Raw genomic sequence first — 24,001 nt, 5'->3', positions numbered from 1 at the left:
CTCCACACTTGCACCCACTAGCTTCATATCCTCATTGATTACATCCATATACCTCCTCTTTGGCCTTCCTCTTTGCCTGGCAGCTCCATGTCCAACATTTTCCTACTCACTCTCCCTCCTCTGAACATATCCAAACCAAAGTATATACACTAGTAACTCAGTTATAATCAATCTCTATAGACAGATTTTTTTTTCTTTTTTGTTGGTTTCTCTGTACAGGGCTTCTGAATTCAGAATACTTGTCTGTAGTAATCACACGAATGCTTCAGATTGTGAAACACTGCATTGCTTTAATGGTATTGACACATAAGTGTCACTTAACACATTTTGTCTTCCTTTAATGTGGTCATTTAAAATGCATTATAGTCTGAGGATATGAGCCCTGTGGGTCATTTAGGTCAAGGTCTAAGATGATGCTCTTTGTACACAGCACAGCAGCATCTTACACTCTCAGGAAAAGGGGACTAAACTGACCTTTCCTTGTTGCTGGTCTTTTAATGTACATCTTTTAGGATGCAAAGATGCATGTACTGAGTGTAAGAAACTCTAGAGAAGACCTGAGTGCTGAAGATGCACAATGCACAGTGCTTTCACTTTCAAGTGTATGTGGGAAAATCATTTCTGAGATTTTACACTGTACCAAGTCTCTCATATACACTTGTTTAGAGCAGTTGTTTTCCTTCAGCCCTAACACACACACACACACTCCTGTAATATGTATTCTCTCGAGCAAGGACAGAGCTCCATTTCGCTTATCTGAGCTCCGATACCTTGCATTTCCGGTGTTAAAAAGTTGACCCACATATACAGGAGTGTATTAACCACACTGATTTTTCTTTCATATCAGTGTAAGTAAATTTCACACCATGAAAACTATAGGGAGGAAAAAAAGAACAGATAAATAACGGAATCAACAAACACATTCCAGCCTGAGCTCTGGAAGAATACAGGCTTTTCAGCTATGTGGGCGTGGCCACGAAGCGTCTTCTTCAAAAGAATGGGCGTGTTAAACGTGTGATTTATCTGAAGTGGGCGTGGCCTGGCCTTTTGTACGTCCCGTCCTTCTGTGCTGCCTTCAAATGCTCCACCACAAGTTCAGTTTCCGAGTCATGGAGTAAATTTATGCAGTCATTCCTTACTGTAAATTGCGGATTAATGACTGTTGATGTATTGTCCTTGATTTTTCCACAGCCCTTTAGTATCAAGTCTGTTAAAAGTGCAGTCTAAATAAATAGGGTGAATTAAATCTTTTATTAAATATGGTGCCATGTGAGGGGTTAGTGTCAGGGTTCCAGGCACAGGCTCTGGATCCATCATGACCCTCACCAGGATATTAGTAGTAGTAGTGGTAGTAGTGTTGTTGATATTAAGCCAACAATCTGCTGAACCAAAATCTGCGTCATTATGATTTGTATCCCTTTCTGACAGGAAAAAGTTCTGTAGTATAGGGTACTACAGAGAACATTTATCGGTTCCTCCCTAGAGAGACAACCGAAGAACCCTACAAGGGTTCTACACTTGCTTTAAGATTGTACAGAAAAGAACAAATGCAAAGAACAGAAATCCTGTTCACTGGACCCTCAATTATAATGGTAATGGAAGTGTTATGGCAGTAGTTGAATTATGTCAATAAATGTTACAAAATATGCCAATTTTTTAAAACCCTCATCTGTGCCAAATGATGAATTATGCAGACTTTAATCTACAAATATTTGTGAATGATACGTTCATAAAGGCAGAAGAACTGGTCTTGGATTTCTTTTTTTAAGCACGTGCTAGGTCATTCTCAGTATCAGCATCAGCAAAATACTAAGCATATTTCCTTTTCTGCTTTCGATTATCACCAACTGGTGCTTTTCCCATCCGCTGTCCTAACTCATTGCATCAGAAAGAAAGAAAGATGAAAAAAAAAAAAAGAGTCTCCCCTCCCACTGGTATTTACGAGCAGGCGGCGAGAGAAGTGGCTCGTATCAACGGTCATTTTAGAGTGCACGTGAACGCTGCACTAGACCTCTGTCGTGCCCGCGCCCACGCCCGCGCTCCCGCTCCCGCGTTGCGTGCAATAGCGTGTTCAAGAAGAAGGAGAAAGAAGAAGAAGGTTGCGACTTAGTGCTTCCTCTCAACTCTGCTTGGCCAGGCGGGGCGTTTCAGCGCAGGACCTGAGAGAAACGCGGAAAATAAAAGCTGCTGCTGATTTTTGGTTTTTTTCTGCGTCCCGACGGCCACTGACTCATATACAGATATACACAGGTACGAGGGGGGCTGAGGAGGTGTGTGTGGGGGGGTGATTTGCTGTACGTCAATATATGTGTATATATATATATATATATATGTGTGTATAACTATATCTGAGGGGAATGTTTTTTCTCTTTTGCCCTTGCATTGTGGCACATGGGGTGACTTCACCCTCAGGGCCGTTCCCTCAGTCTGGCAGCGTGTAGCTTTGGCGTGTGTTGTGTGACACGCAGCATTTTTGTTCTGGGTTGTGTGTGGATGCACTACAGCCACTCCCCAAATTTCCCTGCAATCCCATTTAGTCCATGTTTTTTTTCTTTGTTATCTCTAATCACAAACTTCATCATCATCTTCATCTATTCTTTTGTTGAAGCTTAACTGTAACACTTCCAGGTGCCAATATTTCCGTCCCCTTCCGTCTTCTTCAACTAGATGTCATTTTTGTGCGTAAAACCGCTCGTTTACTAAATATTAGCGCGTGAAAATCCACGTGCCTCGTCTCCTCGACGTTTCCAGGGCGTGAAACGGGAGTCTTTTCTTTATTTCTTTGTCTCTAACGGATCAGATGGCGTGTCTGTCTGTCTGTGTCCGAACTTGCTCACTAGCGCACTAGGTAGTGTGCGTGAATAGAAGTGCACTGTATCTGTCATTGTCTTTTGATGCACTGTTTAGTATGGTAGTATGGCTATATGCGGCTTGGGGCGCGTGCACAAAAGGTGCGGCCCAGTCCCCCCTTTTGCAGGTGTTTATATCTCACACTGTGTTTCACACACTGAAAATCTCTTCACGACATCATTTTAGCTTCAGGTTGATGCAGATTGAACACACATTTCGTCCAGTTTTAATAATAATTTGGTAATAATCAAACTAACATCCTGTGTTCCTTTGTCCTGACTTTTACACCCATCTCAGACTTTTCCATGGACTACAGTAGTGCAGTATTTTTTTTTTTTTTTAAGTCGTGAAAGCAGGCCGATCTTTATTCAAGCCACATTTCCTGACTAAGGAGAAAAAGAAAAAGGAAAAAAAAGTCACTGGCACTAATGCTGTGTGCCCAAACTGCTGAAGTTTGCTCTGTTGCTCGATAACAGGAACATGTGTCAGCTGATGTCCTTCATGTTTCAGAGCCACAGCGGCGTTTGTGCAATCCTGACTAACGGCCAGCGTGTCTAATCAGAGCTGAAAAGATAAAAGCAGCTGGCCGGTTCTGAATAACGAATATATTTGACGGGATAAAAGAAGGGGTCGCATGTGCGTGAGTGTGGGGAGGGAACAAGGTACAGATGGAGATATGGACGGAGGGAGGGAGTGGGGGAGAGAAAGGCAGACATCAGGGCAAGAGCAGACAGCATCCGAACGTACAGTTAAGAATGGGTGGATCCTCATATTTCACCAAAGCTCTTGGGAATCAGTGGAAATTGCTGGACTTTACCTGGGTGTTATTGCGCTGGGGCCTGAATGAAGTGGGTGGAAGAGCCAAATGGATTACATGGAGATTTGTGACATGGAAAAGCAGACTGGGTTAAAAGAAAATAAAAACTGGAGAGTGAAATAGGATCAGATTTTTCTGAACGCTCTTCATGGGCTTCTTTTTTGCGAGGTTTCTCGCTTCCACTGACCATACTACATCTAGACTTGCATACTGCTCAACTCTTAGGCTGTGGTATGTTTGGCTGATCCTGATACTATTTTCGAGTAAATAAGATCAACACCAAATCGAGTTAATAGAGTCTAGATTAAGTCCTATAAAAAAATTTGTGTTCAGAACCTGAAAAACAGGCTTATGGTATATTTTATTACCTGTGGTGCATGAACTCATCTCCTGATCTCATCTCCACGTTTATCAGGCAAGTTTTCTTTTGCTGCAGGTCAAAGTGTCAGACATGCCACAACACGACTCGAGCACTGGACTTGGTTTCATCTCTGAAGCTGACATACTGTGGGACTGATTTGCTATCTTGTGTTTGCCTCCCCCCCCCCCCCCCCCCCCCCCAGACAGGCCGCTGTTGAGGAATGGAAGCTGATCAGAATCAGGAAGTGCCGGAGGCTGTTGCTGAGACCAATGTGGCAGAGACAGAAGTGCCCACTCCTGAGCAGCCCATATCTGAGGAGGTGAATGAGACTCCTTCGGCTCAGGAAACTCCCGAGCCAGAGGAGCCGGCAGTGGAAGATTTAGAAGTAGAGATAGAGTCCACAGAACAAACACCTGAAGTGGAGACTGCCAAAGAGAACGGGTCTCCTGAGGTGGCCACAGAGCCAGAGAAATTGCCTGAGAAGGAGGAAGTCCCCGAGAAAGCTGCCGAGGTCCAGAAACCTGCTGAGGAACCAGCTGAGGTTGAGACAAAGCCAGAGATTGAAGTGGTGGAGCAACAAATAACAGAGCCAGCGAAGCCAGATAAAGCAGAACCAGAAGAAGATGGGAAAGCAGAGCCTGCTGCATCAGAGCCTCCTGCCACAAGTGAAGCTGCACCAACTGAACCAGAAAAAGAGGCAGAGAAAGCTGAAGACAAGCCAACCGAGGTAGTGGCAGAAAAGCCCTCAGAGGCTCAAGCTGAGTCGCCAAAAGAACCGGCACTCCCCATGTTCTATGGCTGGTTCTTGCTGTCTGATGTTGAAGAGAAGATAAAGTGCTCCACGATGGAGTTCCTGAAGACGCTGGACACTCTGGAGGCCTTCAAGAAAAATATCAGTGATTGTGAGTAGAGAACAGTGTCTGTATGTCACTACAGCTCTGTGCTGGATATGCATGTCTTTAAAACCCTTTTCTCTGTGTTTTTTTTTAGTTACTGGGGATGCAGAGAAGGAGGTGGATCTGGAGCAGTACTTCCAGATCAATACACCACTCCACTGCACTACTAAATTCTGTGACTATGGAAAGGCAGAAGGTGCAAAAGAATATGCTGAACTGCAGGTTGGTTGTCCTCTGTGGTTTCTGTGAGGAAAAACATGTTAGAATAAATCTAGGAGAAGATAAGCGCACGTGTCTAGATTTTTAGCCTCATCAGTTGAAATTCTCTCAGTATGCAAATTAGAAATCGTTGTGTACGGTTTTTTTATTTGCATAGAGGAACCTGATTGGCTATTTTTCTCTCCAGTTTTATGATGTAACATCACACCTTCAACACAAATTAATGTTTATCTTTCAGACTTATAGACTTTTTCAGTGAGAGAAATTTGTAAATCTGAATGCAGTATCCATATTTTACATTGATCTCCAAACCGATTTAAAAATAAAACAATTAGCCCTAGATGTTATTGTTTAGCATGACTAAAGTACTGGGTTTAAATTTATTTATGCCACTATGAGGACCCGGAAAAAAATTTGTCATGTAATTGGTATTTCTTGACACATTGACCTCGTTTACTTAGTAGCAGGTTGTTACTTTTAAATTATGTGACTGCTCTCACAACTGCTTTTTTAGAAAGTCAAAATAATCTATTTTTGGTCCCGTGTAGGTGGTTAAAGATTCCAGTGACAAAACCACAGAACTATCTGTTGTTGGTCTCATAGTAACTCCTCGTATTTTCGGTGCCCGTGTGGCACTGACCACTGAGCAGCTCGCACTGTGGCCCACGGGAGCTGATAAAGAGGGGATTCCACCAGCTGACCTCCCTGGTGTCGAGGCTCTCCCAGTGGGCAGCCGTGCTCACGTGACCCTGGGCTGTGCTGCAGGCGTGGAGGCTGTTCAAACCGGTATTGACCTGCTGGAGATCCTGATCCTCCAACAAGGAGAAGAGAAACCAGCCACAGTGGAGGAGCTGGAGCTGGGCACACTCTCATACCTGGGCCAGGGTCGCTGGTATCTGGCTCTGAGAGAGGCGGTCACGTGCGACGCAACATTCTTGAGCTTCTCTGAAAAGCAACAACCCACTGAACCAGCCAAGAAGGAGGGTGGGGAGAAAAAGAAGAAGCCAAAGTGCTCAATTCTGTGAGGAGATGGAGAGAGATGAGGAAGAGGAGGAGAAGGAGTGATGGTGGTCTAGGGCTGAGACTGGTTTTGTGTGTGTGTGTGAATGTTTTTCAGCATTAGGGCAGGGTGTGGACGATTTGGTTACGTACTACACCTCCTTACCATTCCAAAGCGACCTCTCTTAGCAGGTGCCTTTTCCTTTCGCTTGGCAGCACAAGCACCAAGGCCTTAAAATCTGCCTTACAGTCAACCATCAACTTGCTGTAGCTTGTCGTTCACTCTGCGCTAGGTGCTCGCTCACACTGCATTAGTCCTGTTTCCCCTTGCACTGCAGCATTCAGTCTTCCCTGCACTTAACACAACTGATTGCTTATCTAAATGTATTGATTTATTGGGTTGTACAAGCAGCAGTAGTAAGAGTTCCTGTTTTTCAGGCAGACTGAAATGACACCTTATGAAATTAGACAGCCTGTAATTAATTGTCAAATTATTGATTTGTTAGGTTGTTTGGTACGAAATGTGTATGATAGTTGGCCTTGGGGTGTGTGTGGTAAGTCAGAAGATTTTTCTTTCCCTCTCCCTTTCTTTTCAGTTGTAATAAAACGTGTGATGAATTTCGCTCAGATTGCATGATGTTTGTGTCCAGCTTTAGTCACAACCAACTCGTATACATCTTTAATGTGTACAGTCGCAGACCTGCTAACGGTTTCTCCTTTACTACTAATCTTCTCTCTTTATCCAGTATAGATGGCTGTTTTGCCTGTGGGAGTGAAACAGTGTGTCTAGCCTAACTCTCGTGTTCATACTTCACAGCAGATGAGGGTTTTTTTTCGTGCCATTTGCCACTTCACATGTTAACTTGTATTATCCTTTTCTTTAGCTTTGGAGCTAGTCTCACCTTTGCTCTTTCCAGCTGCTGTCACGTTTGACAAGCTGCACTAAGAATACTGTGACTGGCCACTGCCTTGATGCCTTTGTCTCTAAAACGGTGGTACAAGGCAGAAGCCGTGCTTTTGTAGGCCTCGCACGTCGAGGTGCTGTATTTTTGCACTTGTTCTTTTTTTGTACACTTAATAAACAATTCGCTTGGCTCAGACAATCGTGTTTGCTTGGTTTTATTAAAATGTTGACTCTCACTTCCTCATTTTTTGGGGGTTTTTGTTTCAAGCTGCCTTCCAAGGACTGCGTGTGTGTAAAGAAAATTAGTCACAAAGAGAGTTGCACTAAAATAAACCCCTCTATTGTGATCAAGGACCACTACTTTGTATTAGATGGGGTTATGTGAGGCTGCAGATAAAAGCAATTTATTTATTTCCACAACATGAAGCAGCTAGGTCATTTTTTAAAACAAATGTAGTACTGTCAAATTAAACACTAGCTATGTAAATTAATTAGAAATTTAACATGAAGCATTAGCAAGTGTCAACTTCACTATTGTTGAATAAAGGTACTGTATAATGGGTCATTTACAATCCGACCACAAGGTGGCATCAAATCATAACGTACTAAAGCAGCAAAGGGCACTCGGGGTAACTCCAGGGTTGCCAGATTGTGTTTTATTTGGGATTTTTCTTGCCTAATTATATAGTGTGTGTGTAAACAGATTACAGATGGCTCCATGTTTGCAGTGACATCTTTCAGTACAGTGGCTTGTAGTGATTTAAATCAGTTTTGGGTAAAGTACAGGAAGTCATTTCAGCTGAATCAGCATTGGGATGATGTTGAATGCTGGAGCGAATTATTATTACAATGTGGGAGATTTTAGGATTGTGTGGTTTAGATTAAATTTAGACCTGTCAGGGAGACAAACAGGCAGAGAAACAGCTGACTAAACATTTTTCAGTGATTTGGTGACGATAGGCCCTGGATGACTTGACTAAATGAATAGCATGTTTTTAAATCATAGTTTCTTTAATTATTTACTCAATAAATGGTTACAAATGATCTTTAAACCCTACAACACTGATCTGACCATTTTGCCCATTGTTCCGGAAACTCACTTCACTTTCTTTTAACCTTTGGAAGTTACTGTTACTACCTAGTTTTGTTGCAGTGTTGACCTAAAGACTTTACTGGGGTGGCAATTCAGGGTGAGGGAAAATACTGATCCTCATCCACAGAGAAAGATAATGAGGCTACATTACAGATTTGTACTATTATTAGCTAACAACAGCAAATAATGAACAGAAAAAAATCAATGTTATTTCTCCCAAAAAATAAATATTGCAAGCAATCAGTGTTTGCCTTATGGTTTGTTCGTCATGGTCAGTGGGTCCAGGGAATAGTTTGCTTCTGTGTTAGCTTTCGGAACAATACTTTCAGCATTACAAATTGTCATAATTTTTACATTTCTCAAAGATTGGGTAGAATATAGGGTTCTGTTTTCAAGCTAGCCTATCAGAGCGAGATTTACCAAGTTGCTTAGTCTCACATCAAATAAATAAATTAATTAAATAAATAAATATAATAATAATAATAATAATAATTATTATTATTATTATTATTATTATTATTATTATTATGCATTTCAGCATTGCATGTTTATTCTCTATAAACTCAAGATTGAGAAGACTCCTTTTGCTACTGTCTTATCTGCTTATGAAAGCCGCAATTAAAATGTTTAATCTCAGTATTTCGTCAGTCAGTGCCGCTCCCCAGCAATCAATAGGAACATTTTCTTTTAAACCTCTTTGACTTATGTCTCCTGGCTGGAGATCTCAGACTGCATTAAGTAATCATACTGGAGGTAAAGAGCCAGACTTGCTCACTTTAATGGCTAAGACTTTCATTTGACCTTCTTATCACAAAGTGGCTCTATACATATGTAGGAACAAAACGGCATGGATCATCGTTAATTTCAAGTTTTTAAAGGACATAAATTTGTTTTTAGTCATGACATCAGTTTCTATTTTGCTCTGTATTTGCACCCCCCCCACCATAATATACACTAGGAAGTTAATTCCTATTATTTCTCACACAAGTCCTCATCATGACTGTTCACGTGCAAGCAGCATGACAAACATCTTAATTTGGAAAGCATTATTGATTTCTGATTACCTCATTCTGGCATAGCTGAGATGATTGCAGACAATTTTAGAAATCTTTGATTTCAACATTGACTCACTGTATTGCGGTATTATTCCAACACAAATTTCATGGTGATTTCTAAACCCTGAAAAAGGAGTCACTCCATATAAAAAGATTAGGGGATATGGATGACACTACATGGCATGACAAAAAAATGTTGTCACCATAGGCATAATTGATTCTGAATACCAGCTCAGCCTGCAGAAAGAATCACATTACTTCCACTCTAAGTGGATACATTCTGAATTTCAGTGTTAAGTGACGGACTGTGTCTAAAATAGCATTCTCGTATACTGGTCTACTGTGTTGACATTAAGAAATACAAAAACTGTGAAATGATTACACTTTTGCTGCACAAATTAACCCTAAATTAATGAACACTGACAGATGCATTGCCTGTAAAATGAAATGAAAACTGACTGTACATATATCAGATCGAAGCATTTGATAACCAGTTTCCTGTGGTGGTGGTGCTAGTGGTCTTAATTTCTGGTTTATTTATACCATTATAAGCAGGTGGGGTTGAATGTTAAATGTCATGGAGAGTATTTTAATATCTAAAATGCTCTAATGCATCTCAACATCCTGAACTGGTTCAAGTGATTTGATTTATATGTGTTTTAAGTGAACCTTGGATGCATTTACACCTACATCATTTACACATTACATAGATAATACATACCTGATACAATCCTGATAGTCAAGACATATGAAATGAACAGCATCTTTAAGAGGTTAAAAGCTTAGTGGGAATCATTGCAGATATATGAAACCACGAAGTGTACTCAGGGTAGGTGTTTAAAGAAAAGCCACAGGGTATGTTCTACCTGCATGCATGTGCATGTAGCCTATACTTTATTTTGAACATAGGTCGATGAGTTCACATTTTTATGTGTACTTGCATAATAATAAGAAAACCAACACTAAAAGCGTAGGGATATTCTTATAACATGCACAGTGTACAGTGGGCGCTCTGTCAATAGCATTTAAAGCCACATCAGTGCCTACTTGTGTCGTTCACGAACGAGTCGACTCTTTGAACCGACTCCCATATATGAGCCATTTAGGTTATAACTCTTTTCTTTATGCAGGCAATTACTTTATCGTTGAAGTGTAAGTGAACATAATGTGGTGGATTATAGTGAGTAGTATGATACGTGGAAACGTGAGCTTTTTAATGAAGATACAGCAGACACTCAAACATTAATTCATCACGACTACTGTTTTCGTCAGTGAACTTTTAGACCTCACATTTACTTGAATAGTAATTGTATTTTGGTAATTAGAAGGCAGAGTACGATTTCGTTGTTATGCCAAGAATACCAAATACAGGACAAAAGATTGTGTCTAGTACATCAAAATAATGCCAAATGAGTCGTTTGAGGAGCCGAGTTTAAAAGAGTCGGTTCATATTTATGAGCCGAGTCAAATGATCTGAGCCGGAATTCTCATCTCACTAACCAACTGCAGTGCGCGTTACAATAAACACATTACTATACTGGACTTTCAGGTCTAATCATACCTCAGGTTTAGATCAGGGTTTTGTATATTTTCTGCACTTTAGTAACCCGTATTTTTACTTGGAACAGAGCCATGATAAGGCCACCATTAAGCAATGAACATTTGTTGGCTGAATGGACCGGAGCTGGAACACGTTGACAAAGCGGACCAATCAGAGCGAAGATAGATCGGACCAGCCCATCGTCAGATGGAGAGGGGGGGAAGAAAACAGAGGCGCTGAAACGGAGCGCGCGGAGAAGATTTGTGAAAGAAAGCGGTATCAGTTCACAGAAGCGGGAAAAAAAGACTCTTCTGTTCATACATAAAAAACCGTGAGTATAACATTGTCACGTTACCTGAAATCCTTTTTTTTTTCGACATTACTTTATACGATAGCAACTTAATTTATTGGGGGGAAAATGCTGCTTTTTTAATTTAGTTTAGTATTAAAAATGGACTGTTCCGATGTTAAAAGGCTCGTTAATTAAAGTCTATGGAGGAAGTCCGTGGTCGGAAGATATAGTGAACATTTCAGCCTAGTTTCTATGCGATGCTTCATCCACCATGAGTGCACAGGGGGTGGGTGTGTTTGCAAACATGTTCCACCGGTCTGTCATTCATTAAAGCAAAAGTAAATGCCCCTGGTGTTACCTGTCACATCCTTCTATTACGCCATCGTCTTGCACTTGTCATGAACCTGCTATTTCTCTAGAAGTCCAAACCTGGAATATCAGATCACCTGGAATATCACTCCCTCTTCTGGGTGTGTTCATATAGCCTCCTCTTCTCACAATTTATGGTCCTGTTTTACATTACCATGTTATTTATGTATATGAGGGAACCAGAGCTTAGACATATACCTGATTAATACTGGGAGCTATACCTTGGCCTTGCTTACTAATTTAATCTAAGTGCATACCATATGTGCTGTTCTCCATTTAAACCAATACTCTAACTCACTACATGGTAATTTATCAGTCGTCTTCCTTCTTTGTGAATTCTTACTACTTCCTTGTCATAGTGTTGTAAATCCGAGATAAACACACAGCATATGAGGACAGATTGTGGTGTTTCCTGATTTTCATGTTTAAAGACATAACCTTCTCACTTAATCAGGCTTGTGATTTATCCAAAGATGTGTGTGTGTCCTGTTTGTGTGACACGGTTTGGTCATCACCAATCTGGTTTGGTCAAGGAGTCTCTTCCTGTCCTAATCAAACACGTCTGCATCCTCCTCAAGCTCTTCCTGGTCCCCCCGAATTGATTTTTTTAATCTAATTATCGAAAAGGATGTGCTGAGATGCTTATGAGATGCGTGCAGTCCTGGTGGAGAGAATGATGGATGGAAGAGAAGGTGGTATGAAAACTACACTTGTCAAAATCTCTACTGAAACTGCATAGTTGTTGTGAGTCATTTAAGGAAATAAAGGCAGATCAAATTTCTGGGTCATTAAAATGCAAACAGAAACCGGAGTGAAAAAACTAGTCTTTTATGCAAGACACCTTGATTCAGCATACCTAAGGTATCTCTGGAATTTGATTATTATTGAGAGGGAAACCCTTCTAAAATTCTACCCAAGCACAGGATCAAGCTGGGAACCTTGAAGCTGTGTAACTGCTTCCACTGTCCTACTCAGCCCTAGAAACATTTCATAATGCTGTCGCACAGTGTAATGAAAAACATGAATGTGAAAATGAGCTCCTTGGCTCTGACGGCTGTATGAGTATTCCTTTCCTCATTAAAATGATCCAGACAAAACACACACCCATTTTCTGCATATGAATATGAGTGTGTGACCTTTCTGAAGTAAAAAGCTTTCTAGTCAGTCTGTATGCTTGTGTTTGCATTACACAATGCATTTCATTCTGTCAGATTTTGGCTGTTCTGATTGCTCCTTGTGTACGAGAAGGGTCAGGGTGATGAAGCTCACTGACAGTCTGTTGTTCTCATTTTGATGGAGGCTTTGACAGGGTTCAGGGAAGTCAAGAGGAAAGAACACACACAGGGCTGCTTGTGTCACTCAGGAGAGCTGATATCTGTCAAAGAGATGCTAATCTTCATACAGCACTGGAATACACGACTGTACAGACAATATTGTCTTTTATTCACATTTGACAAGAGGAGAAAAACAAACGATTTAGACTACAAGCACCCAAACAATTAAGACAAGGCGACGTCTCTGCTCATGTCATATTTATTTCTGCACTATAGCATGCGGCTGTTTTATCTATGATACCTTATGTGTACATGTATTAGGGGGTGTGGCTTTCATAGAAACCCTGAGGAAAGGGACTGTATATTGATTTGATCAACACATTTTGATTTGTTTGTATGTTGAAAGCAAGTTGCAAGCATTGCAGCACAAAGGATCATTATTTAGAGAGGGCATCACTTTGGACACTCCTTGCAATTTTTTAAGATGATTCACAGAAAGCTAGCTCCTCAGTCATCACTCCTCCAGCATTCTGCCTCTGCTGTGCCTCTGATTGCATCGATCTAGTCTTTCTCCATACACTGTTCTCTTGCAGAGCTGGGCTTGGGCACTAATCATGTTAGCCTTGCAATCAAGACTATTTTTAGTCATCGGCTTGTTGCGCTACGAGAAGGTAAGGAACAGATAAGTAGGCAGAAGGCCCAGGGAGGAAGCGGCAAAGTCTTTAGTTGTTTTTTTCCTCATACCAGTTTATTTATGTAGCCATTTAATATCATGAGAACCTTGAGTTTACTTAAGTAACACATGCAGTGAGGGATAAAAATGTCCAGCAGTACACCATTTTTTCATTCATCATCGGAAACACTGATGTCTTATTGGTGAACCTGGAGCTTTAGAAAGACACTGCATGAGGTGGGAATACACACTGGGTGGGATACACACTGGTTCATAGTTAGCAACTAGCATGTTTTAGTGTGTGGAAACCCACCTAAATGCAGGGACACCCAGCTTAGAAACTCCATAGAGACAGTAACCCAAGCTCAGGATCGAAACTGTTATCCTGGACCATTGTGGTGGCAGTTGCACACATCACCATGTTTACAGGAAAACGGGACATTTTGAGTAAAGGTTCCTGTCAATATATATTTACAATGTGATCACGAATTTCTTTTAAGGTCAGATCTGGTGGCCAAATTAATAGGAAGGCTACACCTTGTAGGACATACTAAGGGAATCATCTGTATTTTCACTTATTTGCCGTACCCTTGCTTCCAGTTTCAGGTAGACAGATTTTTTCACTTATGCCTTGCTCATGCACTTTCTGCTCATCCTAGTAATCATCCTCAAGCCCAAAGCCTAATGTTCTGATAGTTTTGATGGTAATGAAGTTTTTTAAAGCAAATTTACAATGGAGCGTATTTGCACACAAATCAACTTACTGCCACGCCCTTTTCTGTCTAACGTCTATGTTTACTGTTTTGGGTGTATTTATTGGATAAATGGGTGTCACTGAAGGTGGGCCTGGACCCTGATCACGTGTGTGTGTAGTGGTGACATGACAAACCTCCAAATCTATTTATTAGCATCCTGTGTTACAGCAGGAAAATCTCCTAATAACTTGTGCTTAACATCTTTCATAAACAGCCACAGATAAGCTTCTCTGACCTTGACAAGCACCTAAAATTGTTACTTGCCTTCTCCATTTTCCTCTAGTTGTGTGAGATTCAGCAGCATGTCAGCGAAGGCCATCTCTGAGCAGACAGGGAAGGAGTTCCTGTACAAGCACATCTGCACCACAGCTGTGGTGCAGAACCGCTTTCGCTACGCTAATGTCACTGCAGCAACCGACTGGGAGCGACTGGTCCAGGAGCATCCATGGCTGCGGACTGAGGTGGGCAGAAGATAGATAGATAGATGGATGGATGTATCATGTATTATGTAGTGTTCTTTAATCCAGCAGCAGTCTGAAGCATGCAAATATGTGCAGTGTGCAAATATACACTGCTGTGTAGGCTGCTGCTGTAGTGAGCTATCAGGTGTTGGCTTGTGCTCCACATAATTGCTGCTGGTACATCAATATTCCTTGGAGAGAAGGTAAAGCTGGGGCACTGAGGAGAAAGAGCTAAGTAAGCAAACTGATAAAATAGAATTTATGTGCAGTTAAAAATGCAGTCTCAAGTCTCAATACATTATCATCTGCCAAATGATACGACATTTTTGACAATTTCTGAGCATGTCGGTATTGTTCATCCAGACAAAAGGTTGTGTATTTGTGTATTAGATCTTAATATCTAACCCATCTTAATAGTAATGTTTTGTGTAAACAGGGACGCATTTATATTATTAGAGGAAATACGTTTCAGTATGGTCAGTATATGAGGTCATAGATTGTGATCAGGGACACAGCTCATGTATCACTGAGACATCACCCAAGAGTCTGGCTCTAAAAGCTCTCTTAATCACTATAATGGTGAAGGTCAGAGTTTAATCATATTATACTCTCTCTCCCTCTCTCTCTCGCTCTCTCTCTCTCTCTCACCCACGCAGTGGTGGGAAAAAAAGGGCAGAGCCACAGAATTGATTAGGAAATCCCATTTATGTCCACCCTAGACACTCATCCTCTCCTGGCCTCCACCCTCTGTCCTTCCTCCATCCCTTGCTCCCTCCTCATGGTCACTGTAGACTGCCATACTGCTAATTATTTTTTTTACTCATAATACTTTTAGATTATATAAAGGATGTGATGTACAAGCCTCACGTTTTGTGTTTTCAGAGATTGGTTGTGAAGCCAGATCAGCTGATCAAGCGCAGAGGGAAGCTGGGATTAGTAGGCGTCAACCTTGATTTACAGGGCGTCAAAGAATGGCTCAAACCCCGCCTTATGAAAGAGACCATGGTGAGCGCATATGCACACACATGATGTTCAGTCGATATTCACTAAACAGAAATCCAGTGAATGTGTGATATTTAAATAAATAAATGAATAATAAATAATTGAGAATTAATAGAAATGTATTTGATTAAAATACAAACATTAACATGTGTGAACTCTTAATTTATTTATTTTTTCCTCTCACTGTAATATCTATGATTCAAGGCTCACTGTCTAAATGTTCTCCTGTCCCTGGAGGCTTTTAACCAGCTAAAGACTCTGAGCCTTTTCTCTCTTTTCATTTTTTCCACTTTTTCCACCTCGTCATCCTTCCTTTTTTTTTTTTTCACTCACTTACTCTGAAATGTCATTTCTCATGGTGACTTCACCCCTGTTGATTTATATCTGGAGCCTTTTTACTCTGCTGCTGTGCCTGCACAGTAAGTGTGTGTGTGTGGGGGGGGATTGCTGGCTGCTTGCAGCAATTGCTGTCCAATATTTCTTTAGCATTTTCTTTGAGAAGCCCTGAGGTCCAGTCATTAAGCTTCCAGTTTATGTCTCCCTTTTTACTGTGTACTACACGGTCACTACCTGCCCGCTCTTATGTATTTGTTCCAGTCTTTCGTTGTTGTTGTTGTTATTACAGTAATCAAAGATTGCGCTGATGACTAAAACATTTTTTTCCTATCTCAGGTGGGGAAGGCGAAAGGTATTCTGAAGAATTTCCTCATAGAGCCCTTTGTTGCCCATAAGCAGGTAAAGTGGCACCTTAATCTACAGGAGGTATTTATAAAATAAGTTCTTAAGAAATTCATGCTGAGTCTATTTCACAAAAACAACCAGACAAACCCTTTTAATTAAAGATGGACCATATGGACTTGGAATGTACCAGGATATTTACTGTCCAGTAACACAACAACTCCTTTTAAGCCTGTTCATTTATCTGTGTTTATCGGACACACAGATTGGACAAATTAATACATTTATTTAAAACACAAACTCAATGGCTTCAATAATATAAATAAATAGAAACTCATCTGTAACTTTTTTTGTGTGTGTGTGTGTGTGTGTGTGTGTGCATGTGTGTGTGCAGGAAGAAGAGTTTTATGTGTGTATTTATGCAGCCCGGGAGGGTGACTACGTGCTCTTCCATCATGAGGGAGGTGTTGATGTCGGTGATGTGGACTCTAAAGCTCAGAAGCTCCTGGTGGGCGTAGATGAGAAGCTCGATCTGGATTCAGTGAGACAGAAACTCCTCACACACGCCCCACAAGACAAAAAAGAGTGAGTGTGAAAAAAACGAGGGATGATGTGATTGTTGATGGATCCGATAAATAAAATCTGAGTAAAAATCAACCCGGATTTTTTCCCCCAGTTTATTGAATGGTTAATGAAGGTGGTGGAGGTGGATGCAGTATTGCAGCAGGGTTATTATGTAGGATGAAGCATTAAAATGACATCTAAATTTGTGAAATGCAATAAAATAAACTGTTAAAAAAAAGCAATTACAATAGGAAAACATTCTAGGAATAGTATAGGAAACGATAGATAGATAGATACAGATAGACAGAGAGATAGATAGATAGACAGACAGACAGACAGACAGACAGACAGACAGACAGATAGATAGATATTTTGTTATTTTGCCTTAGTCACTCCGTCCACTGCAACAGAGAGAAGATGAGGGTGGAGAAGTGGAGAGAGAGAAAGACAGAGGGAGGGAGGGATAGACAGTGTACCCACTTATCATAGACTGTAACTTAGGTGTGTGTGTGTGTGTCCATTAGACAAATTAAATCCTCCATATTTTTCTCCACCCCATCACGATCTTTCCCACAACTCCATTCACCTCAGCGTCATTCTAATCACGTTCCTGCTTCTTGACTCTTATTTAGATCTCTCTCGCTTTGTCCCTCTCCCTCTCCCTCTCCCTCTCCCTCTCCCTCTCTCCCTCTCTCTCTCTCTCTCTCTCCCTCTGTCTCTCTCTCACTCACACACACACACACACACACTGTCGTCTCTTTCTGGCTGTACTCACAGTCTTGGCTGACATTGAGACTGGCTGTGTGATGTTCCAGGACACTATTAATGCCTCTTTCTCTCTGTTCTCTCATCATTCTTTTTCCTCTTAGCTTATTGCTCTCTCTCCCTCTAGCTCTCTCTCTCTCTTTTCTTTGTCTCCTCCACTCTGTAGCCTCTCCTGTATCTTGCTTTCTCTCTCGGGGGGACTGTTAGAAAGAAAATGCCACTTTGTTCATGGTTGGGAGTTTCTGATTCACTACCCCCCCTCTCTCTCTTTCTCTCTCTCTCTCTCTCTCTCTCTCTCTCTCTCTCTCTCTCTCTCTCTCTCACTCACTCATTTTACACGCACACACATTTCTGTGAATCTGGTGGTGTGGACATCACATTGCTCAGTCTTTTTTACCTCCTCCTCTTTCTCCTCCTCTCTCACTCACTCTTTCAGGCGTGCACTAACAGTCTGTCTCTATGACTGATATGGCACTTTTCTATTAATTTTATTAACTCTCTACTGCCCTATAAATACACACTCACAATCTGTAGCTCACAAACACTTTCACTTGACCTCTACCTCTCTCTTTTTCTTTGTCTTTTGCCATCATAACTGGCAAGAATTTAATTAAACAACATTTCAAAAATAATATTAATATTAAACTTATATATATATATATATATATATATATATATATATATATATATATATATAGGATATATAGTATTTAATTTTACTATTCCTTAATTTTTTCACAATCTGAAATTTTAGTACATGTCTAGTGTAAACAGTATTGCTGTCATAATCACAAATGTTTATTACAATAGGACATGATGCACATGCTTGTATGTAATACACCGTCTATTTCATATGTCTTGTGGGCAGGTCTGTCCATGTACAACCTTTAATCTAATGTGTATTCTGTATCTGTGCATGTTCAGCGTTCTGGCTAATTTCCTGGTGGGTTTGTTTAACCTGTACGAGGACTTGTACTTCACCTACCTGGAGATCAACCCACTGGGTGAGTCACAATTTGACTAGTTTATTTATTTATTTTTTAAATAACATGACAGCATAAGAGATGATCATCGGCCATTTGCTCAGTTGAATTGCTAGTCATACTTGTATTTCTCAGTTGAGTTCTTGATCCTGATTGGTCAGAAGATATTGATTTTAATAATATATTGCATGGGTTGCTGGTGCAAGAAAACATACAGGTTTCTAATAATCTGCTTGTTCCTATATTAACAACTTATTGACTCCATATGATCTTGGACTGATCATTATTAGATTCATTATGTATACAATGAAAAATATATCATTGTTGATCTGGTGAAGCTTGGTGATGCTTATCTGACATTTAAGGAGTGCTTTGATATAAAACGTCTTCAGGACAGTGGAGTCTCACGAGAGGTAGCACGAGAGGTTCTGAGGATCTTCTTGTTAACTTCAGCAGAAAGAAAAATAGGAAACTGTTTAAACAATTTGCCGTGCAAGAGGCTAATGAGTCTGCTAATGCAGCATGTCCACTCAGACCACTTTCCTTTTAGTTAATTAATCAGTTCACTTACCTCCAAGAATTAACTTTAGTGCTATATGAAGCAACAGTTTTAATCAGTGGTAAACAAACCTACCTTATAATATTGCAAATATTATATTACTTAATCAGATATCTGGTTTTATTACATTATGTATCACTGCTGGATCAGAGGGAATGAAGAAAGACTGCGAGTGTTTCTCAGTCCTGTGCCATATTTCTTAATTTCATTAGGATGGCTGAGGGAAGTGTGTGTGTCTTTGTGTGCCTGTGTGTGTATGTGTATGTTTGTGTGTGTGTATGTGTGTGTGTGATGGTAATTAGCCATTGGTTTGGGTCCCATAGCATCTGCTTCTGTATCTCCTTTGATACTTTTGATGTTTCTTACCAAGTAAACAAACATAAACCAAACTAAATAAACCTTACTTTTTTCTGTCTAATAAACCTGTGAAATTTAATGAGTTTTGTGTTTACGGTAGGAGTTCTACTGAAATTGTTTGTGCTGTGTGTTTACACACTAAAAGATTCACTATTATTCTCTGTGGTTAATATGTAGATCTACATAAAAAAATACATTACTAATAAAATCTATACTCTCTCTCACTCTCTGTCTCAGTGGTGACTAAGGATGGAGTGTATGTGTTGGACATGGCTGCTAAGATCGATGCTACAGCTGATTACCTCTGCAAGGCTAAATGGGGTGATGTGGAGTTTCCTCCTCCTTTTGGCAGAGAGGCGTATCCTGAGGTAAGATAATGGACGGACATTAATTCCCACACAATTTCTCATAAAGAATGCTATTTTGTAATATGAAACAAAACAATTTGTATGGATTTATTTGAGGTGAATGACTTGGAAATGATGGCGGTAATCAAGCCCATTATTGCTTGATAGCTTTTATAGTATATTAATAATTTAGAAATGTTTTTATAATGTTTGTTAATATCTTATTTTTTATACATCGAAACAATTTAGAACAAGTGAACTGGACATTCCTTGATAACATAAATAAATAACCAAAAATAAGATGAGCAGATAGGAAACACATGGGGGGGAAAAAACACATATAAATAAATAGATAAAAATTAATATAATAATTAATAATAATTAAAATAAAGAAATAATAATAAAAAATAGTAAAAAAAAAGTATTATAAATAAAAATAAATGTATTAAAAAATAAATACTTAAATTAAAAAAAAAAACAGGAAACAGGTTTTTAATAAATTCATTCTCAATGTATCAAAGTGTTACTATCTCATGCTGTAGTCAAATAAAAAAGTACAGCTTCTGAAACATCCAGATAAATAATGAACATGACTAAATTAACAATATCAGTTAAGTTTTTATGCCTTCTGCTTCTTTTATTGCTGCGTCTTGACCTGATGAGATAAACATTAGGAACTTCAAGTAGGGAGAATAAAAGCATACATTACTGTCCAATTGCCTGTAAACACTGTTTTCCTTGTTATTAGACAAAATGTTAAGACAACTTAAAATAAATTTATTTATTTAAATAAAACATTTATTTAGCTAAATAATGTAAATTAATGCAGGTGATAAGGCAAAGAAACCCCAACACCAGTTCTGCTACTGAAGTCAGAAGCAGCGTCTTTTGATTATGATGTGTTGAGATATTCACTCATGATTAAACATCTACCCTGCATGCAGTTTATTTACACATTTATATATATTTGGCAACAAAAATAAAATTGTAAAAAGGCCTGATTCTGATTTTTGTGAAGCTTATACTTCTCTTTCGTGCATGTTGAACATTCTCAATGTTCCTGTTACACAGAAAAATGATTTTAATATTTAATTAGAAGTCTTGCTTTATGAATAATTTACGCTGTGTCACCCGTGCATGTTTGTGAATGAGGAACCTTTGTGGTATATGTGGTTGTATTGCTGTAAATAGAAGGAGATTGAGCTTCCTGTCACTTTGTCTGCTAATAAACCCAGTGATGTATACACCCTTTTAGCCTTCTCGAGGGTCGGCCAGTGGTTTATTGCATGCTACACAAACACACACACACACACATGCACACACAAATAGAGAGAGAAAATAGACAGCAATAAAACAATATTCAGTAAACTGTGACAAGATGACAGACTTAATAAGGCTGTCAGTTTACATCCAAACGCTCTTGTAAACACACACGCTGACTGATGGAAAATGTGGTTCTGGTTGTGTATCACACAGAGGCTCTGTTCAGCCAGATGGGACAGGACGGGAGGGTAGGAGCTCAGAAGTCTTTGATTAACAGCTGAGGTTTAGCTGAGTGAGCTCAGCTAATCACGTGGAGTGTCATATTATTCCCTCTGTTCCAATAAATCAGTTGATCAGGTTATAAACCCGAACTGTCCTGTCACACCAATAGATAAACAGAATATTCATTCGTATTCATCAGCTAATACACAGATCAGGCATAACATTATGACCAAATACCTAATATTGTGTTGGTCCCCCGTTTGCTGCCAAAACAGCCCTGACCCGACGAAGCATAGACTCCACTAGGTCCCTGAAGGTGTGCTGTGGTATCTGACACCAAGATCTTTTTGCACCAAACTTGGAACTCGCTACAGTAGCTCGTCTGTTGGATAGGATCACACAGGCCAGCCTTTGCTCTGCACGTGCATCAATGAGCCTTGGCCGCCCATGACCCTGTCACCGGTTCAACACTGTTCCTTCCTTGGACCACTTTTGATAGATACTGACCACTGCAGACCAGAAACACCTAACAAGAGCTGCAGTTTTGGAGATGCTCTGATCCAGGCATCTAGCCTTTGCAATTTGGCCCTTGTCAAACAACTCAAATCCTTACTCTTGTCCATTTTTCCTGCTTCTAACACATCAACTTTGAGGACAAAATGTTCTCTTGCTGCCTAATATATCCCACCCACTAACAGGTGCCATGATGAGGAGATCATCAGTGTTATTCTCTTCACCTCTCACTGCTCAGAATGTTATGCCTGATTGGTGTATATGAATTTCCGTCATTAATATTTGTGCTTCTTTTCCATTAGGAAGCATATATAGCAGACTTGGATGCTAAAAGTGGTGCAAGTTTGAAACTCACTCTACTCAACCCTCGTGGACGCATCTGGACCATGGTGGCAGGCGGCGGAGCCTCGGTTGTGTATAGGTACAGTACTGATTAAGCGTTTTTTTTTATTAACCAGCATTATATGGATACAGTATTAACCAGCGTTAGAATTACAAGATGGATAATATGATACATTTCTCTGTGTTTTGGTGTTTGCCTTTTCTGTAAAATCTCTCTCACAAACCATTCATGATCACTGACCTAATCCAGAGCTTGATTAGATAGCATTGACAACCTGTTAAAGGCATTTTATTAATCTAAACAGAGTTTATTGGCAGTAGTACACTATTTGGGAAGATGTACCCAGCTCTCTGAGTGTGCTAGAAATATGAAAATGTGTTAATTTGCTAAAAAGAGGTTTTTGTTTTTGCTGAAATTGAGGATCCCCCAAGGATCCCCCAAATGCAAAACTTTCTACAGCCAATAGCAAAAAACTGTTGATTTGTGGTGTTGGAAGCTTCCAGACTAGTGGAGTGTGAGCTGTTTCTCTGAAGAAATAGCTGAGAGATGTGAGCCATGTGTTGGTGTCCATTAGAGCTGAACTGCATTAACCAGCTGTGTCTGAGAAAAGACTGTCTGGAGGAATAAAGTTGGCTCTTAGTGACGGCGCTTTCCTGTCTCACTCCATCTGTCAGGAGAGAAAATGCGAGAGTGAGAGCACTAATTAGAGTGTGTGTGTGTGTGTGTGTGTGTGTGGAATCATTTCTCTGTACATGTAAACAAATTACACACCCTGATGTTTGTCCTTAATAGACTCGCTCAATTGTGGAAAGTTAACTGTCATAAAAAATAACCCCATGAGTATTTATGTTTTTATTGTGGGATAAGGTTGTTATTCCTGTACTTGTGGATCTTAGGTTAAAAAACGATTGTTTACTTCCTGTCTTCATAGCGATACGATCTGCGACCTGGGTGGAGTTAATGAGCTGGCCAATTATGGAGAGTATTCAGGAGCTCCAAGCGAGCAGCAGACCTACGACTATGCCAAGACGATCCTGTCCCTAATGACCCGCGAGAAACATCTTGATGGTACGTCCTGACTATCACTGATCTCAAACTCACTGACACTAGCCAGAATTCTACACTACAATATGTGCATGGGTGGCATTCAGGCATTCTTTTACATGGTGAAATCTTTGTATATGTTTCTGAAAACTATCCTGAACTGAAACTTTGCATTTATTTCAACCACAAATAAAGTTCTAGGATTATAAAATCCTCCTACCTGAAAGTAAAAACGGAGAAACGTGCATTTAACAATTCTGATTCCACTGAAAGACCATTGCAAACTCTATTTATTAATTTCCTATTTTTTAAGCCTCGCAAATCAAACAAACATCTGTAGATTATTAGAAATCTTTTATTTTTATATAAATATTTATATACAGAAAAATATTAGATGTTTGAATGATCTCTGTGCTCTTTCATATAGGGAAGGTGCTGATCATTGGAGGAAGCATCGCAAACTTCACTAATGTAGCTGCAACCTTTAAGGTATGTTTCCAGACTACACAGCATGAAAGATGCTTAAGAATTAAAAATATTGAAGAAAATTGCATTGGCATACGAACTGAACCGACCCGAACCGAACGCCGGCTAAGTTGCGCGTACATCCAGGAGCCGTTCAAAACTTGTTTGCGTTAGTGGAAAGCCAAGCAAAGCCAACCGAAGCGAGTTTACGAATTTTATTTTATTTTTTTGCATTCAATGAAAGCTGTTTTGAAGGCGTAAACCACGATACCAACATTGCCTTTGGCATGCGTTCAAAAGCTAGGTGATTTTTCGGGCGTTATTTTGTTGACAGATTA

At 40.0% G+C, this 24,001-nt stretch overlaps 2 protein-coding genes across 3 annotated transcripts in view; both read left to right on the top strand.

The window, feature by feature from the left end:
- The first annotated feature begins 1,988 nt into the window (after nucleotides 1–1,988).
- On the top strand, nucleotides 1,989–7,245 carry cnp (2',3'-cyclic nucleotide 3' phosphodiesterase). Of its 2 annotated transcripts, none has more exons than XM_058415737.1 (4): nucleotides 1,989–2,250; nucleotides 4,235–4,930; nucleotides 5,019–5,146; nucleotides 5,692–7,245. In XM_058415737.1, the coding sequence occupies exons 2-4, from the start codon at nucleotides 4,249–4,251 to the stop codon at nucleotides 6,166–6,168; spliced, it is 1,287 nt and encodes a 428-aa protein (XP_058271720.1). In that variant the 5' UTR covers nucleotides 1,989–2,250; nucleotides 4,235–4,248; the 3' UTR covers nucleotides 6,169–7,245. The 2 variants fall into 2 exon arrangements, with proteins under 2 accessions (XP_058271720.1, XP_058271712.1); XM_058415729.1 differs by having other exon boundaries at nucleotides 1,990–2,250; nucleotides 4,231–4,930.
- Nucleotides 7,246–10,907: 3,662 nt separating this feature from the next.
- Nucleotides 10,908–24,001, top strand: part of aclya (ATP citrate lyase a) — a 24,228-nt gene continuing 11,134 nt past the window's right edge. Inside the window, exons 1-10 of the mRNA XM_058418174.1 lie at nucleotides 10,908–11,065; nucleotides 14,381–14,558; nucleotides 15,441–15,563; nucleotides 16,233–16,295; nucleotides 16,633–16,823; nucleotides 18,492–18,571; nucleotides 19,704–19,834; nucleotides 22,114–22,232; nucleotides 23,086–23,222; nucleotides 23,626–23,687. Of these exons, the coding sequence (XP_058274157.1) occupies nucleotides 14,400–14,558; nucleotides 15,441–15,563; nucleotides 16,233–16,295; nucleotides 16,633–16,823; nucleotides 18,492–18,571; nucleotides 19,704–19,834; nucleotides 22,114–22,232; nucleotides 23,086–23,222; nucleotides 23,626–23,687 (1,065 nt within the window). The 5' untranslated portion in view covers nucleotides 10,908–11,065; nucleotides 14,381–14,399. The remainder of the gene's footprint in view (nucleotides 11,066–14,380; nucleotides 14,559–15,440; nucleotides 15,564–16,232; nucleotides 16,296–16,632; nucleotides 16,824–18,491; nucleotides 18,572–19,703; nucleotides 19,835–22,113; nucleotides 22,233–23,085; nucleotides 23,223–23,625; nucleotides 23,688–24,001) is intronic.

The sequence above is a fragment of the Hemibagrus wyckioides genome, linkage group LG02, assembly GCF_019097595.1.
Source record: "Hemibagrus wyckioides isolate EC202008001 linkage group LG02, SWU_Hwy_1.0, whole genome shotgun sequence".
NCBI lineage: Eukaryota > Metazoa > Chordata > Actinopteri > Siluriformes > Bagridae > Hemibagrus > Hemibagrus wyckioides.
This window is presented reverse-complemented; position numbering and strand designations above follow the sequence as displayed.

Excerpts from the sequence above, each read along its gene's own strand:
- cnp (XM_058415737.1), top strand. The coding sequence starts at position 4,249 with ATGGAAGCTGATCAGAATCAGGAAGTGCCGGAGGCTGTTGCTGAGACC. Across the intron at positions 4,931-5,018 it reads CAAGAAAAATATCAGTGATT|TTACTGGGGATGCAGAGAAG; the intron begins GTGAGTAGAGAA and ends GTTTTTTTTTAG. Across the intron at positions 5,147-5,691 it reads AAGAATATGCTGAACTGCAG|GTGGTTAAAGATTCCAGTGA; the intron begins GTTGGTTGTCCT and ends GGTCCCGTGTAG.